General features: G+C 46.2%; 1 protein-coding gene across 1 annotated transcript; it reads left to right on the plus strand.

The window, feature by feature from the left end:
* The first annotated feature begins 2,673 nt into the window (after positions 1-2,673).
* UNC93B1 (unc-93 homolog B1, TLR signaling regulator) lies at positions 2,674-13,656 on the plus strand. The gene is made up of 12 exons (XM_083366652.1): positions 2,674-2,833; positions 3,404-3,507; positions 5,446-5,587; positions 7,481-7,634; positions 7,767-7,928; positions 8,249-8,378; positions 8,578-8,671; positions 8,833-8,957; positions 9,624-9,806; positions 9,890-10,163; positions 10,617-10,735; positions 11,296-13,656. The coding sequence occupies exons 1-12, from the start codon at positions 2,824-2,826 to the stop codon at positions 11,608-11,610; spliced, it is 1,812 nt and encodes a 603-aa protein (XP_083222778.1). The 5' UTR covers positions 2,674-2,823; the 3' UTR covers positions 11,611-13,656.
* Positions 13,657-18,262: the final 4,606 nt, after the last annotated feature.

The raw sequence follows: 18,262 nt of genomic DNA on the forward strand, positions 1-18,262 counted from the left end.
GGGTGCAAAGGACAGGCAGTGATGCCGTAGCAAGACACCGGCATCGCTCCCAGTGACAGCACCTCTGAGTTCTGGCACCTTTTTTTTTTAGAAAAAAAGCACTGGGACTAGGTATATCTAGTCTAACTAAGAGAAGGACTATGGGTGACATGATGGCAGTATTCCAATATTTGAGTGGCTGTTACTGAGAAGAGGGGGTTGACCAAAGTACCTGAGGGCAGAACAAGAAGCAATGGGACATAAGATTATTAAAGAGAATTCCAACCTAGAACTAAGGAGAAATTTCCTGATAGAACAATTAATTAGTGGAACAGCTTGCCTCCAAACATTGTAGGTGTTAAATAGCGGGTTCTTTGATGCAGGAATGAAGATGCAGAGTACAGGTAACTCATAGTTTATTTCGTGCTGTGACTGTTAGATCGTGAGTTCTGGACCGCATGGCCAAGATGGACGACTCAGGACAACAGGGTTCACATAGTACACTTTATTGCTTCAGCACAGACTGGGAGAACAAAGGGCAACTGCCCCTTTTATATACCTAGCCAGGTATACTTTGAACCAATCCCAATATCCGAATTTCCTGCCAAAGGATGCCCTGCCAATCCTGACAGGGCACCCTGCCACCTAGTGGTGTCAGTGGCTTATCTTTGTGTGACATCCCCTATGTACATAACAGTGACTGTACTGAGGGAAATGGCTGCAACCAGCCGCAATATATAGTCTAGCTCCTAGGTGGCAGCCAATAGGTTTGAATCAACCATTGCCGCCTGGGGATAGCCAATTGCAGCACAGGAGACTGGAAGTCTGGGTTGCTGGAGAGCCGTTAGCTGTTCCAGCAACCCACGTGGTATTCCCTCAAAAAGCCCAGTACATAACAATAGGTGCTCCATCTTTGGAGGTTTTCAAGAAGAGATTGGACAACTGTTTGTCCAAAATGATATAAGGTCTCCTGCTGGAGCAGGGAATTGGACTAAAAGACCTCCAAGGTCCCTTCCAACTCTGTTATTCAATGTTATCTAAGATGCTGAACCACCTTTGAGGAAAGAGAGAGAGTATAATAGGTGATTTGAGACCAAACAGATTCAAAGCAGATTAGGAAATGGTCAATAGATATGCTTTTTTTATCTTATGGAAGGAACATTTCCAAACAGTTACAATTACTGAGCCCCAGTGGATCGATGGGACTCCATTTCATTTTCTGCAGAAATACCAACATTAATATTCTCTTACAGAGCTACCCGCTACATTTGTGGCCCTCCTATCTGTCTCACCTTCTGACTGCCATACTACAAAAAGGAATTTCCTGAGCTAAAAGCCCCATTACTCAATGAATCAAACTGTTAGAAGCTGAGAGACTGTGAGTGGCTTAAACCAGAAGGGAGATGAATGACCCTGGGCTAGTCACTTTCTCTCAGCCCTGGAAGGAGGCAAGGGCAAACCACTTACAAAAACTTTCCAAGAAAACTATAGACATTACTCCAGGCAGCATCAGGAGTCCAGAGTGCCCTGAAGGCACAAATTTACACCCACTTCAGCTGGGATTGTTGTTGTTGTTAGTTGCGAAGTCATGTCCGACACATCACGACCCTATGGACAATGTTCCTCCAGGCCTTCCTGTCCTCTACCATCTTCTGGAGTTCATTTAAGCTCACGCCTACTGCTTCAGTGACTCCATCCAGCCACCTCATTCTGTCGTCCCTTTCTTCTATTGCCCTCAATCTTTCCCAGCATTAGGCTCTTCTCCAGTGAGTCCTTCCTTCTCATTAGGTGGCCAAAGTATTTGAGTTTTAGCTTCAGGATCTGGCCTTCTAAAGAGCAGTCAGGGTTGATCTCCTCTAGGACTGACCAGTTTGATCACCTTGCAGTCCAAGGGACTCGCAGGAGTCTTCTCCAGCACCAGAGTTCAAAGGCTTCAATTCTTTGGCACTCAGCCTTTCTTATGGTCCAGCTTTCACTGCCATACATTGCAACTGGGAAGACCATAGCCTTGACTATACGCACTTTTGTTGACAGGGTAATGTCTCTGCTTTTTAGTGTGCTGTCTAGATTTGCCATGGCTTTCCTCCCCAGGAGCAAGCATCTTTTAATTTCTTGGCTACAGTCCCCATCTGCAGTGATCTTGGAGCCCAGGGAAATAAAATCTGTCACTACCTCCATTTCTTCCCCATCTATTTGCCAGGAATTGAGAGGGCCAGATGCCATGATCTTGGTTTTCTTAATGTTTAGTTTCAACCCAACTTTTGCACTCTCCTTCTTCTCTCGCAACAAGAGGCTCTTTAGATCCTCTTCAATTTCTGCCATTAGAGTGGTATCATCTGCATATCTTAGGTTGTTGATGTTTCTTCCGGCAATCTTAATTCCAACTTTTGATTCATCTAGCCCTGCCTTTCTCATGATGTGCTCATTTACCATAATGCTAAATCCAAACTAGTCTGGGTTACACCTGTTGTACGAGCCCAGGTATTGCTGTTTGTAAATCATGATTTATAGTTTAACATGTGCTGCCAGCTCAACCAACTGTGATCTACCGGTAGTCAAATCAGCAAACACTGTCGCTCTGATTCTCTCGCACCCCAGAGAGAAAGAGAGCGCAACCCCTGTGCGCCGGGCTGTCCTATCCCTTTAAGAGAGCGTTTCTATGCACGTAGCTGCCAGCCCAGCCCAGCCCAGCCCACCCCACTCGAGGCGGAAAAGCGAAGTGAATCTTCTGTGCTTCTGATTCTGGAGGGTCGCGTTAAAAAAAAAACCGACAAGTTTAGTCTTGCTTCATTCTGTGAGGACCGTCGCGTTTGCAGGACAGCTGGTCCCAAAGCGGGAGCGGCCATGGAGCAAGGTACGTCCCCCGCCCCACCCCACCTTCTGGGCTGGGGAGTATGGAACAGGATTGAGGGCAACTCCAGGATCTCCCCAGTCATCGCGTCTCTTTCGGGGCTTTCTGCCCTTGCCTCGGCTCCGGTTTTGTTCTTAAAATGTACAGGGAGTATATAAGACGCGCGATCCCGCTTAGAACAAGGTGATCCGAAGATATCTCGCCTTTTAGCCCTTATCCCAGGGGTCTTCAAACTTGGCCCTTTTATGACTTGTGGACTTCAACTCCCAGAATTCCTCAGCCAGGCAAGCCTGGCTGAGGAATTCTGGGAGTTGAAGTCCACAAGTCATAAAAGGGCCAAGTTAGAAGACCCCTGCGGCTTATCCGAATGGCGCTTCTCCTTCCCTGTTGCCCGCTGCTCGGTGGAAACGTGGAAGGGTTGAGAGGAAAGAGAGCGGGCTTTGTGGGAAGGAGAAGCCCTACGCTCTCGGGAGCCGAGGGCAAGACTTGTCGTCCCTGTCGGACGCAGGAAGTAGTTCCGATACCGGGGTGCGGACTTGTTGGACTTTCGTTTCCTCTGAACGTTTCCTACAGGCGGCAACATGTACGAAGAGCCGCGGGGGGGCGGGGTGCCTCCTGAAGGACGCGAGGTTGATGACGTGATGAATGGACCTGTCCGGAATGGGGCAGATGTGCAGGTAAGAAATGCCTTCCTTGCTCAATAATATCCAGGATCTGGATGAGTTTGGCTCGCTCTTTACGTCGCCGCCCACCTAGCCAGCTGCGTGCGACTCTGGCTTCAGAAGCTAAGCGAGATGGCCTCTAGTTGTAGGTTAGCCCGGGAAGTTTATAAAAGCATCCCAGAATAAGGCAGTGGAAAATCACTTATAGTTGTTGGGAGCAAAATCCACTCACAATATGGATCTGTCTTATGAAATCACTGCGTGGCCAACTTGGCTTAAGGGTACCCAGTGCTTTTTTTGTAAAAGAAAAAGGTGCCAGAACTCACATATGTCATACAACCCACCTTGCCTACCCTACAAGGTTCCATCCAAAAAAGGTGCCGGAACTCCGTTCTGAGCGGTCTCTGAGAAAAAAAAGCCCTGAGGGTACCTAACTTTTTAAATAAATCTAAGGTAGCTTTCCCCAACTTGGTGCTTCTCAGAGATATGGGTTTTCAGCTTCCATCGGGTGCCAGACTGGAAAAAAAGTTATTCTGAGGAAATTGTCTTGTGTAGGACAGAGGCCCCGAACCTTTTGGACACCAGGGACCGGTTACCTGGAGAGAGGTTTTTTCCGTGGACCGGAGGGGGTGTGGTTTTGTGTGCTGTCAGCATCCTTTGGATGGGGCTTTTCTTATTTGTCCGGACCGGTTGCTGGCATGCCCCGGCCCGGTACTGGTCCAAGGACCAGGGGCTGGGGATCCCTGGTGTAGGGTGTGCGTTTGTCTGTGTATTCTGTTTGTTGTAAATTGTTTAGAGAGTTTAAACAACCTACTTTTTTGGAGGGGGAAAAGGGCTAACATGTAGCAAAGTGATTACCTTCTTCATTCTTATTCTTTCAGAACTAGTGCTGGAGAGATGGAGCCTGCCCAATCTTACCGTGTGTGTGTGTGTGTGTGTGTGTGTGTGTGTGTGTGTGTGTGTGTGTGTGTGTGTGGTAATATTTTGCAGTATGGCTTTAAACCAGCTTTTCACCACATAAATATGCAATTGCTTCGTACAAGTTACAACCTTCTTCAATATTTTTCTCAGGGAAGTGTTTATTTTAGAGCTGGAATACTCGGGCATTTTCCCAATGCTTAAGCTGCAGTATTTTGTCAAGGTGTTGAAAGCAATCTTTACTACCTTGATATGTTTATGCCCTTGTAAGTGCTAGGGGGATATTTCATTCTTTGTTGTGACTTGCACTTTCAGGCACCTTCCAAATTTGCTCTGAACATGATTGGATACAATCCTTGCATATATTTTTTCCCCATTTTCACCATTTCTACAGAATGGTCATTTCTTGCATACAACATTTAAGTGCCGAAATGTATGACTTTGAAAGCAACAAAATGAGATAAAGCTACTGTCATCCATAGACATGTTAACATGTTACCTAAACAAACTTAAAAAAAAAACCTGAGTTATTTGCAACCATTAAGAAACAAATGTATATAAATTAGACCAGATGATGAAATGCCATCTAAGGACTTTTAATCCTCTTAGATGAAAAGTTCTCTCTGCAGCAATGCCATATGTATTCTTTCGTAAAAATGATCAACATTTTTTAAAAATTGGATGAGTATTTCACTGAAGCAAAATAATGATTGGGTGAAGCCTCTCTTTAGCATCCGTGTGTGGAGAAGCCATCTGCATGTATTATAATCATACTAAAAGTTTTACCTATACATACATATGTACGTATGTGCTTGTGTATATGCTCCTCGACACTTAAACTACTTGCATTCATTGCATGTCTTCCCCAAAACAGCCTTTATATCGGAGAAGAAAACTCTTAAGAGTGTTACTGGCCTTCTTGGCTATAATCCTAGCTTTGATTGCAGGTCTGAAATAGGTCTGTCTGTCTCTGTGTGTATCTTAGCCACTTCACAGAGCATTTTTCCCAACTCCTTATGACGCTTCTGTCTTCAGCTGGAGGATTTTGTAGGGGCTCACGCAGAATACAATGAAGAAGAAGAAGAGCAAAAGTACTTCCGTCGTAAGCGTCTCGGGGTTGTCAAGAATCTTCTGGCAGCCAGCATGGCAGGGATGCTGACCTATGGGGTTTTTCTAGGTGGGTATTGCAGGAGTTAACCATTCTCTCCTTCCGCCATAGAATTATTTATTTAATTTATTGTTAGGCAAATGTACAAGGTTATCTACCAGAAGAATTATGGGTGGCAAACAAAAATAAAAGCATAACACAAATATCAAAATCAACTTAAACCAAACAGACAGAGTCCAGCCCCCCCCCAAAAAAAAATTCTCATACACGTAGATCACATACAAGCATGCCAGAGCTCCATTAACACCCTGGCCTCTGTATGGAGTAAAGCAGGGGTCCCCAACCCCCAGTCCCTGGACCGGTACCAGGCCACCACATGCCAGCAACCGGCCCGCACAATCAAGCAAAACCCCATCCATGGGATGCAGGCAGCACACAAAACCACGCCCCCTCCGGTCTGCAGAAAAACTTTTCTCCACGGAACCCGTCCCTGGTGCCCAAAAAGGTTGGGGACCTCTGGAGTAAAGGCAGTCTTTATTGCCTTCCCTTTTTCGTTTTTTGGAGAGTTTTTAAATAACTAAAAAAAAACCCCAAAGAGCACATAAAGGAGAAAAAAGAGAAGTGTTAAAAACAGTACAGGTAAAGGAGAAGAGAAAAAGTTAAAGACGCATCTTCTGAACTCCTTTAAAGAGATACATATTTTTACAGTACCTCTCTCCCTCTTTAGGATGATATAATTCTTTTCTTCCACATTCAACCTTTTTAATCTGAAAATCCAGAAATCACTGGTTTATTTTTGTCTGTTTTCAGCAAAAAGTCCAATCTTTCGTAAGAGTACTTGTTATTTTTGCCCCTAATCAAAAAGGTGTTTACTGCCTTCTGGAAGGCCAATAGGGTTGGGGCCTTCTGTGCTCTGGGGGAGGTGGGGAGGCTATTCTGTAAGGTAGCACCAGCTACATTTTGGCTCTGCTTCCTGGCTCCCACCAAGTAACACTACTTCAACAAAGGAACCCAGTGTATGGCCATTTTGTCAGATCTCATCTGCATGAGATTCTATTTGCAGAGTTTGCTATATACCTCCAAGTTAAATGGGGGGATCTGCAAAGAATTAGTCCTGTGCCCCAAATAAATTGTAGGGATGTTAGTTTAGACATTTACTTTTCCATTTTTCAGAAATATAGAGCAATTGGGAAGCATTATTGTCTAGAACAGACATGTCAAACACAAGGCCCGGGGGCCGTATCCGGCCCGCGAAGTGGTTTCATGTGGCCCGCGAAGCCATCCTGGAAAGAGTGACGGAACGGCCCCCACTGCCTTGGCCCTGGCCCAGAGACCCTCCTTCTGCCAGAGACCCTCAGATCTGTCCCACTCCTGCCCAGGCCCCCATAGGCACCTTTGATGCGAACCATGTAGAGCTGGCCACGCCCACCCAGTAGGCCACATGCACTTTAGCCACGCCCACCCAGTAGGTCACACCCACCCGGCCCCCTGAGGGCAACCGCAATGCTGATGCGGCCCTCCATGAAATTGAGTTTGACACCCCTGGTCTAGAACTCAGAGATGATGTGCAGGATCTGTAAAAAAATCCGCAACTGGTTTTTAAGCTACGAAGAATATATTCATACAGATATGTCATGCTTTCATTCTGTTGATTCTGCGTTACTCTGGAAAGATAGCTAAGTCTCAGATGGGATAAGCTTCTTGTTAACAGGATGAAGTAGGTTAGGATCCTGGAGAAACAAGGGTGGGTGGTTGTTGGTTTTTTTTTGTCTTTTCTGAGCATCACTATAGTTCAGTTCCCACATCATGCAGAATCATAACTTGGCTTGTTTGGTTTGGGATTGATGTGGCTTAATGCAATGGACGAACACAGTGCTGAAGATGGAAGCCTTCTGCAGCAGCCGAATGACAGGCCAAGGGCCAAAAGGATCAATCCTTGAGTTTCCGTGCTGTCTTCTACAGGTCTGCTTCAGATGCAGCTCATTTTGCATTATGATGAGACCTACCGGGAAGTGAAATATAGCAACCTTGGGCTACAGAATATTGATAGCAAAATGCTGCTGGGCATTAGCATCACACCACTTGCTGCATTTCTCTATACTCCAATATTCATCAGGTAACGCTCTATACTGGATCAATGTTCTTTCTTCTTCACATACTCTTTGAACTGTGGTTTTAGAGATTTAAAAGCTCTAAAGCCACGCCTTCAGAACATCCAGAATCCAGGCCCCTTTCTTTATCTTTCCAGATTTTTTGGTACTAAGTGGATGCTGTTCTTGGCAGTGGGTATCTATGCACTTTTTGTCTCCACTAATTACTGGGAGCGCTACTATACTTTGGTACCATCTGCGGTGGCAATTGGGGCTGCCATCGTACCTCTTTGGGCGTCTCTGGGCAACTACATCCTCAGGTGAGCCAGTTGCAAAGTTTGGGCTGGGAAGGAGAAAAAAAATGCTGAGCTACAAGACTGGCTTTATCATATTAAACTTTCTGCCAGCTTGATAGGTATCGATGCAGATTGACCCAGGTATTGAAGCTGTGGTGGGGGGGAAATGAATTGCCAACTCTTTGGATGCTTCTGCTTCGTGTAAGCAAAGTGTGGCTGCTCCATATGAAGAAGCAATGTGCAGTTTAGCTTAAGCTTTACAGCAGTCTCCTGGGAATGGGAAACCATCCTTTGTCCTGCCAGGCTAACCCGTGACCTCTTTTTCTACACCTCTATTCCAATAGGATGGCACAGAAATACTATGAACATGTGAACTACAAGTTGGAACATGTCCAGGAGCAGAAACGGGCACCACGTGGTGCCTACAATTCCTACATCATTACCTTCGAGGCAGTCTTCTATGGCTTTTTCTTTGTGAGAACTCTGCCAACACATCCTAGTTGATTTGGGGGAGGGAGAGATGTTAGATAGTGCCTTAGGCTGTCCTCCCTTGTCAGCTGGGAAACGACAGCTCTATTGCCAAGCTCAACATTTCAGAAAGGTTCTTGGTGTGGCTTTTAATTTTCTCCCACCACTAATGAAATTGACAGCTCCTTCTGTCCTTCTTTTCCAGCTGAGCTTTGTTTATGCCGAGTTTCCTATGTTTTTCTTCTTGAAGAACTATCTCTTCGAGCTGAACCACACACTTTACGATGTCAAGTATTGTGGTGAGTAATATTAAGAGGGCAGCTATGATTTGGCCCAGGCTGTTACATAACTGGCTTTTCCCTTAGGAGGTGTTAATCACTTGGAATGCTATCTCCTCTTCTTCTCCACCGCTTGTCCAACTGGGGCCTCAAGTCAGTCCAAGGTCTCTTTTCTTTTCTAGGGACTGCAAGTCATGGGATCCTCATTGGGTTCAACAGCACAGTTCTCCAGAAATTGCCTCGCAGCAGTGAGCTCATCGTAGTGGAGAGCGTGCTGATGGGAGTAGCCTTCCTCTCCATGCTCATGGTACGTGCTGCAAAGATTGATTTATTTATTTAATAGACTTATATGGCCACCCAACTTGCCCATGGTGACTCCAGGTGGTGTATAGCATTAAAAATCAATAATATTGGCCGGCTAACTTTCTATTTTTAGATTGTGGAATTGCTGGCAAAAGTAATACCTTCTATAAGACAGCTTCATTCCCATCTGGAATAGTCAAAAGTGTTGGTTGATCAAGTGTTGGTTCCTGTTTTGCATGGGTTAGCAACACATTTTGATCTCCAAGGCATTACACATCTGCAGGATACATGTAAACACGGATATCTAACTAATGGCTATGTTGCTGCATTATGACAAAAGTAGCTTGGTTGTAAATTGTCCTCTAATATGTTAATATATTATATATTACAGCTGTAAAGCTGAGCAGAAACCATCTATTTTTCTATTTTGCTTATAAAAGGATGGAATTAAACCTGAGGCTAGGTCTGCCATTGAAAATGCTAACCCCTTTTGGATTCATTCATTCTGTAATCTCTAATATACAGGCAAATGAGTGACATATTGAAATAAATGTATTTCCCTGATCCAAAGAATTTGCTTTCACTGATATGGGGAAAGTGGGAGAAAGTCAAGAGAACTCCTCCTTCCCTGTCCTTGTCATTCCCCCAATGGCCTTTTTTTCCCCCACAGGTGTTGCTTCTTTGTGGCTCTGCTTATCGCCCCACGGAGGAGATTGATCTGCGTAGCATTGGATGGGGCAACATCTTCCAGCTGCCTTTCAAGCACATGCGAGATTATCGCCTGCGCTACCTCCTCCTCTTCTTCATCTACAGTGGCTTTGAAGTGCTCTTCCTTTGCACCGACTTTACTTTGGTACGTGTAAACTTCTCAGATAGGAGGGACTGAGTGCACAGTGACATCTCTAAGCTAATGCTTTCTATCCTCATCTGTTACAGAACTACGGTGTCTGTTCTATTGGCTTGGAACACATGGCTTATATTCTCACTGCTTATGGAATTTCATCTGCTGTTGGCTCTACTCTGGTACTAACTATGCTGAGGCTGCCTCGTCAAGTTCCCCTGCTTACTGGAGCTTCTATTCACGCCATCATCTTGATTGGCCTCTTCTGCTGGGAGCCTCAAGCCAAAAATTTAGCTGAAGCACCCATAATCTACCTGGTGGCTGCTTTCTGGGGCCTTGGCAGTGCCCTCAACAAGACAGGACTCAGCAGTGAGTAAATAATGTTTTGGTTTGTGTCACAGGTTCCTCTCCTGGAACAAACAGATCTTTGCTCCTGTTCTGCTCCAGACCAAACGTCCAGCCGTGGTGCTTGTTGGACTCTCTGTGTAGCAGGAAGTACATCAAGCCAAGCTGAATAATAAAAGCAATTTCCTGGGATGATGTACTACATGATGATTAGTTGAAAATTGCTTAAAAAGCATAACATTAAGTTTTTGAACCGTTTCTTACCTGAACATCTTCACTCTTCACTAACCAGGATGAATTCTTTATCAGTGGTTTGAACCTTGTGGTGCTTTCTTGCTAGCCAGGTTTCCCCCCCCCCATCTTCCGTAACTTTCCAGCCAGCTAGTGTTGGATTACTGAAGAGAGAGAGAGAGAGAGAGAGAGAGAGAGAGAGAGAGTGTCTCACAATTCTGTTGATGCACCGCTCCTTTCCTGCAGCACTTCTGGGGATGCTTTATGAAGACAAAGAACGGCAGGACTTCATTTTCACCATCTACCACTGGTGGCAAGCCTGCGCCATGTTTGTTGTTTATTGCTGGTCTAATCTGCCAATGAAGGTGAGTGAGGGAGCCAGGCACAAAAGAGAATTCTCCAGGTCAAAGGATAGAACACATTCTTTTATTCTTTGGTAAAATGCAGATAAGATATAAAGTGGGAAAGGAGGAGAATTTCTCTGGTCTAGTGTAAACCTCACCAGGGAAGTAATGAGGAAACCATTAAGGCAGGGGTGTCAAACTTGCAACGTCACGTGACGTGTCACAACGTATCGTGACTTTTTTCCCATTGCGGGCAATGAGGTGGGTGCTGCGGTTTCGGCATGACGCACCCAGCCCGCAGGCCGGCAGTTTGACACCCCTGCATTAAGGCAAAACTGACAGAAAAGATTACTCTGCCTGAGAAAGAGAAAGGCATTAAAAAGAAACTCAACCTTGCCTTGATTATGTTTACATCCCTTCACACTTGGCAATAAAAAAAGAAAAACTCTAAAGCAAGGCGCGATACTTTGTGCAACTTTGAATCCACCCTTGCTGACTTCCTCCTATACAAGGTTCAGGACAAAAATAAAGGAGCTCCTGAATTTTGCTGTTCTGTAAATAATAAAAGTTTTTCCTTCCAGGCTAAATTATCCATCCTGCTTGTTACTTTGGTTGCTGCGATATTCTCCTATATATGGATGGAACGTAAGATAGCCCAGAATGTTCCCCACCGTCTCCCTAAGATTCCCAAACCTCGCCACAAAGTGCGAGGTTACCGCTACCTGGAGGACAACTCTGATGAAAGTGATTCAGAGGAAGAAGAGGAAGAGGATGAGCAGAGGGAGGAGGAAGCAGAAGCCAATGAACTTGATGGCCCACCACACTGCCCTCGGCGGAGGAGACAATGTCCCTATGGGGAGGCCTTTGGGGAAGAAGTTGGGGATAACAGGGGGTAGTTCCTGCTTTGCTTTCACTATGACCCTTACAATATGGGCCAAGACTATGAATCTCAGGTGCCTTAGATTTCAGCTTCCCCCTACATCACTAATGTTTTCTTCTTGGGGTTGTTCCTGTCATGTTTTAACTTGGCCTTGGAAAGTCTGTGTAAATTATGTCCTTGGATTGCTTTTCAAGTTTAGTAAATCTGGGTCCATGTTTTAGTCTGAAGAATGGGTCATTTGAGTGCTTTGGAGCATGGTTGTTTCCTTGCAGATATTTCATTATCCAAACTCGATATGATCAGTGTGGTAGGGAGTGAGGTTTGCTTTCATTTTATATTCTAGCGGCTTGCTCTGTCAGTGTAGGTGGGAGTGGGGTTTGCTGGGCCATTTAAAATAGGTCATTTGTAATAAGTCGATTTTAGGACTTCCCCCTGCTTTGTCCTCACAGTCGAAGTTACTAGGAACTCAAGTGCAAATTTCCTTGAAACAGCCTTAATGGATTGTGAAAGATAGGTATTTTCAAATGTTATATATGAGATAACCCTTGGCAAGCAGGGGAGAAAAGAGAGGTATACTGATACTTAACAGGTAGTTATGAGATAGATCTTTGGAAGCAAAGAAGGGGAGAGGGCTATACTGACCTTCCTTATAATTTAGATATACAGTAATATATACAAAAATACATTGTCCATTTCTAAGGTAACGGTGTCCATAAGTTTACAATAAATAAGCTAGAAATGAAGAAATGAAGAAAAAAAGAAAACCATTTAATATTTACATTTAATCCTTGTAATTTAGTACTATTGTAGACAACATTTTAAAGCATAGGTGTCCAACCTTTCGCCTTACCTGATCCACACTGAGTAAAGAGAAATTGTCATGGGCCATATATCAAATTTATAATATTGTTAATGTATATAAATACCAAATTTCCTTTATTTTTTTATTATATCTTGTGGGGCCACATTACTAGCTGCCCAAGGCCACATGTGGGACATGGGTTGGACACACCTGCTTTAAAGTGTCTCTGTGATGATAAAATAGAGAGATAACTGATAAGTAACTATCACTAGTATCTAAACATGCCTTTCTGCAATAGTTTTGAATGTGATCAAAAGATACTATCTAGAAATTTTTGGAAAAGGGGTTTAACTACATACATAGGCTAAAACAGATGCTGTTCCATATTGTATATCGCCAGATTCACCACACTGATGTTACCTGAAGACTCTGATGATACCAATCATCAGTGTTGATTGATGACATTGTCTCAGAAGAAAAGGCTATATTTTAGAGTCCTCATTTAAGGAGTCTAATTTCCATCACAAAGCAAAGCAGTCATTAGGCAAAACATCACATGACTGCAGCCCCAGCTGACCTTGACCATTTTCCTCCTGCTCTTGATGAAGCAGTCAATGACGCTTTGCAAGGCCTTTGTGAGACTGTGATACCTTGCCAGTAGCTACCTTGGCTGTGCCTACCTCATTAGGGAGAAGAAGAAGATAGCAAAAGTCAGCTGGGGGTATTGGGGAGATGGCAGGGGTAGGTGGCATTGGCAGAGGGCAGGGTGGTCAAAAAGGCCAGAGATCGGGAGGGAATAGCCAGTTGAGAGTTCAATGACATGCAATGGTTGTAAATGCAGCAGGCTGCCAAGCACTCAAATTTTGAGCACGTGACTGCAGGGGCACTGCAAAGAATTTGGGAGCCAATGGTAACTATCATTTGTTCAGCACCACTGTAGCTTTAGTCACGTGCTCAAATGACCATAAAGCAAAGACTTATTCTTTCCCTAGTGAAAAGTATGACTGAGTGTAACTCTACCTTGTAGAGTCAAAATCAAGAGAATTTAGAACTAGGATCTTGTCTCTAAAGTCATTATCATCTCCCCCGCCCCAATAATATGAAATATGAAATACATGCAAAAACTGTATATATGTAAAAAGAATCTCAGGATACCCAGGAATACTTAATTATTGCAACAAAAATATTGAACAATATTTAGCATTTTATTTTTTATAATAAAGTTTATGGTACTTTGAATAAAGGCTATGCTGAATCAAAGATGCTTGAATCAAAGATGGAGTCTGTCTGTAATGGGGTACTAGTTCATTGCCAGAGGCTTAGCTTCTCTGACATCCAATGTTTATCCAGTAAAACCATATAGTAATTTATGCTGGGGAGGTTGTATCCACACTAGAGAAAGCAGAATAGCTTTTGTTGGTTTGGTATATTTTTGGAAGTATTTTCTATTAGCATCATTTCTATGTTATGAGTGGAATTCCAATAGTCTGATGCTAGAGACTTGTTCTTTTTCTATAGACATTCCAAAATATTTTATCCACAACAGGAACCAATGCCTTCTGCATACAGAGAAGGCCATTACTGTCACATCTGTGCAAATTCTTTTTGGTCAAAATCAGTCCCATTCACTAATAATCATTGTATAGCAGAACCTATTAAAACTCTTGCGCTGGTCATCTTTAACTGGGCAAAATGGTACATTATAGGGCAACAGTATTTTAACCAAGTTCTTCAGATTGATTAATTTACAGAGTACATCCAAAATCTGGGGTCCATGACCCTTGTGGATCTGAAATTTGCCAAATGTTATAAAATTATCATAAAACATATTATGACATAATACAAAATGTCATAAAACACTTTCTGTGGTCAACTGATGTTTGACTGTACTACTTTTACAACCTGGGCTACTTTCAGGGCAGAGATCTTTTAAGAAGTTTTTAAAGCACTTTTCAAGTATATTAGAAGCTCTACCAAAGTCAAAGGCATTGAAGAATCTGGTAAGAAAATATCTCTGAAATTATAACCCAACAGGTCATAGGTCATCTATTCCCCTCTCTCTCTCTGCTCCTGGATTTCCATCTCAGGTGAGAGCTGAGATGGCTCTGCAGATTAGGAGATATGCCTACTGGACTTGTTTACCATCTATATACCATCACTGAGTGATCCTTGGACATTAACATCTGCCCTAAAAGACTATCCTAGCGCAGTATGATTTATCATTATTCCGGAGCGGACTTGTATGCCCTTAGGGCAGTTCCTGCCTCATGGGCGCGACCTGTCGCCTGTTTCCATACTCCCCTTAATGACGATCCCAAGCTTTGGGATTCCGAGAGGTGGCTGGGCTTAGATAGGGGCCTCGAGTTAAGACATGCGAAGAGGCCCCTGATAAAATTTTTAGCCGGTTATTTTAAGAAGTTAGGGAGGGGGAGGGAGGGGGGGGTAGGGAGGGAATCTTTAACCGGCACTCAGTCTGGTCCTGTTAGAGGTCCTGACGGGACGGGGTCTGGGGAGGTGGCTGCTGGTTCTGAGAATGTGGGGGTGGGGCTTCAAATCCCCACGGCGATAGGGAATGGCAGCAGGTGTTTGCGCGGAGGGCCATATCAACATCTGGGATCACGCCCCCGCTATCTCCGAGCGGTGGCGCGCTCCGACCCTCCGGTTAGCACCCTCTTACCCGGGGATGAGGGTGATCAGGCCCCTGAGCTCAGGTTGGTCTATTTTAACGCTAGATCCGTAGTTAACAAAGCTCCCCTCATCCGTGATCTGATCGAGGAGGAATGTGCGGATCTGGCGTGCATCACGGAAACTTGGTTGGGTTCGGAGGGAGGGGTGCCTCTCACCGAGTTATGCCCGCCAGGTTTCCGGGTGCTGCACCAGCCACGGGCTCAGGGCAGGGGTGGTGGGGTGGCAGTGGTTATTCGGGAGACCTTGTGTCCCCGGGAGGCCACCATTGTCCAGATGGCCGGGAGTGAATCCCTTCTCTTGAGATGTGGTCCTCGGGTTCAGTTGGGCTTGTTGCTCACATACCTGGCGCCCAGCTGTGTGGCAACGGCCCTGCCTGGGCTGCTCGACACCCTCTCGGGGTTGGCGGTGGAGTTCCCCAGGCTTATAGTCCTGGGTGACTTCAACCTGCCATCACTGGGGGGGTCGTCGGAGTTAGCTCGGGAGTTCATGGCTTCCATGACAGCCATGGGCCTGACCCAGGTTATTGAGGGCCCTACTCACGAGGGGGATCATACTCTCGACCTGGTGTTCCTGTCTGGACAGTGGTTGGATGATCTGGGAGGGGGTTCTCCATCTATCACCCCTCTGTCATGGTCAGATCATTACCTCCTGAGGCTGGTTTTCCGTCATGCCATCCCCCGCCGCTGGGCGGCGGAACCGACCAGGTGGTTCCGCCCCAGGCGCCTAATGGACCCGGACCGGTTCCAGAGGGCGCTTGGGCCGATACCTAGCACCCTTACCCACAGCCCAGTTGATGCTCTGGTGGAGGCCTGGGAAACGGCTGCCACCAGGGCACTCGACTGCGTTGTACCCATGCGACCTCTGATTCGGCGCAGATCCCGTTGGGCCCCATGGTTCTCTGTGGAGCTCCGGGAGATGAAGCGTCGGAGACGAGGTCTAGAGAGCGGTTGGAGATCCAGCCGATCCGAATCCGACCGATTGCAGTTAAGAACCTTTATTAGGTCTTATCTTGCGGCGATAAGGACGGCGAAGTCTAACTACTTTGCCGCCCTTGTCGCATCCGCAGATAATCGCCCGGCCGCCCTGTTTAGGGTGACTCGCTCCCTCCTTAACCAGGAGGTGAGAGAGGATCCCTTGCAGGGACGAGCCGAGGAGTTTAGTCATCATCTGGCGGACAAAATCGCTCGGATCCGGACCGGCCTGGACTCTGACTGGGCAGAGTCTGATGTGGAGGAATCAGGCGGTCTTGAGCATGTTATCTGGACTGAGTTCGACCCTGTTTCCCCTGATGATGTGGACAGGATCATGGGGAGACTGAGCTCCACCACCTGTTTGTTGGATCCGTGCCCCTCCTGGCTAGCTTATGCGGCTCGGGAGGGAACACGAGGCTGGTTCCATGCAGTAATAACTGCTTCTTTGAAGGAGGGTGTCTTCCCTGCCGCCCTGAAGGAGGCGGTGGTGAGACCCCTCCTCAAGAAGCCTGCTTTGGACCCGGCTGTTTTAAACAACTATCGTCCAGTCTCCAACCTTCGCTTTCTGGCGAAGGTTGTTGAGAGTGTGGTGGCGCATCAGCTCCCTATGTTCCTGGAGGAAACTGATTATCTGGACCCATACCAATCGGGCTTCAGGCCCGGACACAGCACGGAGACGGCATTGGTCGCACTGGTGAATGATCTCTGGAGGGCTAGGGACAGGGGCTGCTCCTCTGTCCTGGTCCTATTAGATCTCTCAGCGGCTTTTGATACCATCGACCATGGTATCCTGCTGCGACGTCTCAGGGGGTTGGGAGTGGGAGGCACCGTTTTACGGTGGTTCTCCTCCTACCTCCAGGGCCGCTCGCAGTCGGTGTTGACAGGAGGGCAGAGATCCGCCCCGAGGTCTCTCGTTTGTGGAGTTCCTCAGGGGTCGGTTCTCTCGCCTCTCCTGTTCAACATCTACATGAAGCCGCTGGGTGAGATCATTCGTGGTTTTGGGGTGGGGTATCACCAGTACGCTGATGATACCCAACTTTTTCTTTCCACCCCGAACCAACCCAGTGATGCCCTCTCCGTGATGTCCCGGTGCCTGGAGGCGGTTCAGGTCTGGATGGGGAGAAACAGGCTTCGTCTCAATCCCGCCAAGACTGAGTGGCTCTGCATATTGGCGTCTCGGGTTAACCATGTTATCCCACCTCCAACGATGGGGGGTGAGGTGTTGCCCCCCGTTGATAGGGCTCGCAACTTAGGCGTCCTCCTGGATTCACGGCTCAATTTTGAAGATCATATAGGAGCCGTGACCAGGGGGGCTTTTGCACAGGTTCGCCTGGTGCGCCAGTTGCGTCCCTATTTGGACCGAGACGCCCTACGCACAGTCACTCATGCGCTTGTGACCTCCCGTTTGGACTACTGTAACGCTCTCTACATGGGGCTGCCCTTGAAGACCACTCGGAGGCTTCAACTGGTGCAGAATGCGGCCGCGCGAGTTGTAATGGGGGTTTCCCGATATTCCCATGTAACACCTCTACTCCGCGAGCTGCATTGGCTTCCGGTTGCCCTCCGGGTGAAATTCAAGGTGCTGGTTATCACCTATAAAGCCCTGCATGGCCTGGGTCCGGGTTATTTGAGGGAACACCTGCTGCCGGCATCAAACGCCCTTCGCCCAGTGCGCTCCCACAGGGAGGGTCTGCTCAGGGTTCCGCCGGTGAGAGATTGCCGGCGGGTGACACCCAGGGATAGGGCCTTCTCTGTGGGAGCGCCTGCCCTCTGGAACCAGCTGCCGGTGGAGCTGAGGACTGCCCCCGACCTCCGATCATTCCGCCGGGGCCTGAAGACCTGGCTCTTCGAGCTCTCGGGCCCAGACTGAGGAGGAATTTTTAATTTGGGGTTTTTTTTAACTGATTACAGGGTTAATTTAATTTTTTTAATTTGGTTCTTAATTTTTGTATTTTGGATTTTTAATTCCCTGTAAACCGCCCTGAGTCCTCAGGGAATAGGGAGGTATATAAATACAATTAAATAAAATAAATAAATAAAATAAAATAAAAAACACAATCTCTATACATAGCAGAAAGACAGAGATAAAGACACATCACAAGAATGCTGGGAAATTAATATAAGACTGTACACTAGTTATAACAAGCCATGTGGGGATAAAATCATGACACATAGAAATGCTACCTCCTCTTAACAGCAATATTTTC

This window comes from Vipera ursinii, assembly GCF_947247035.1.
Source record: "Vipera ursinii genome assembly, chromosome: 1".
NCBI lineage: Eukaryota > Metazoa > Chordata > Lepidosauria > Squamata > Viperidae > Vipera > Vipera ursinii.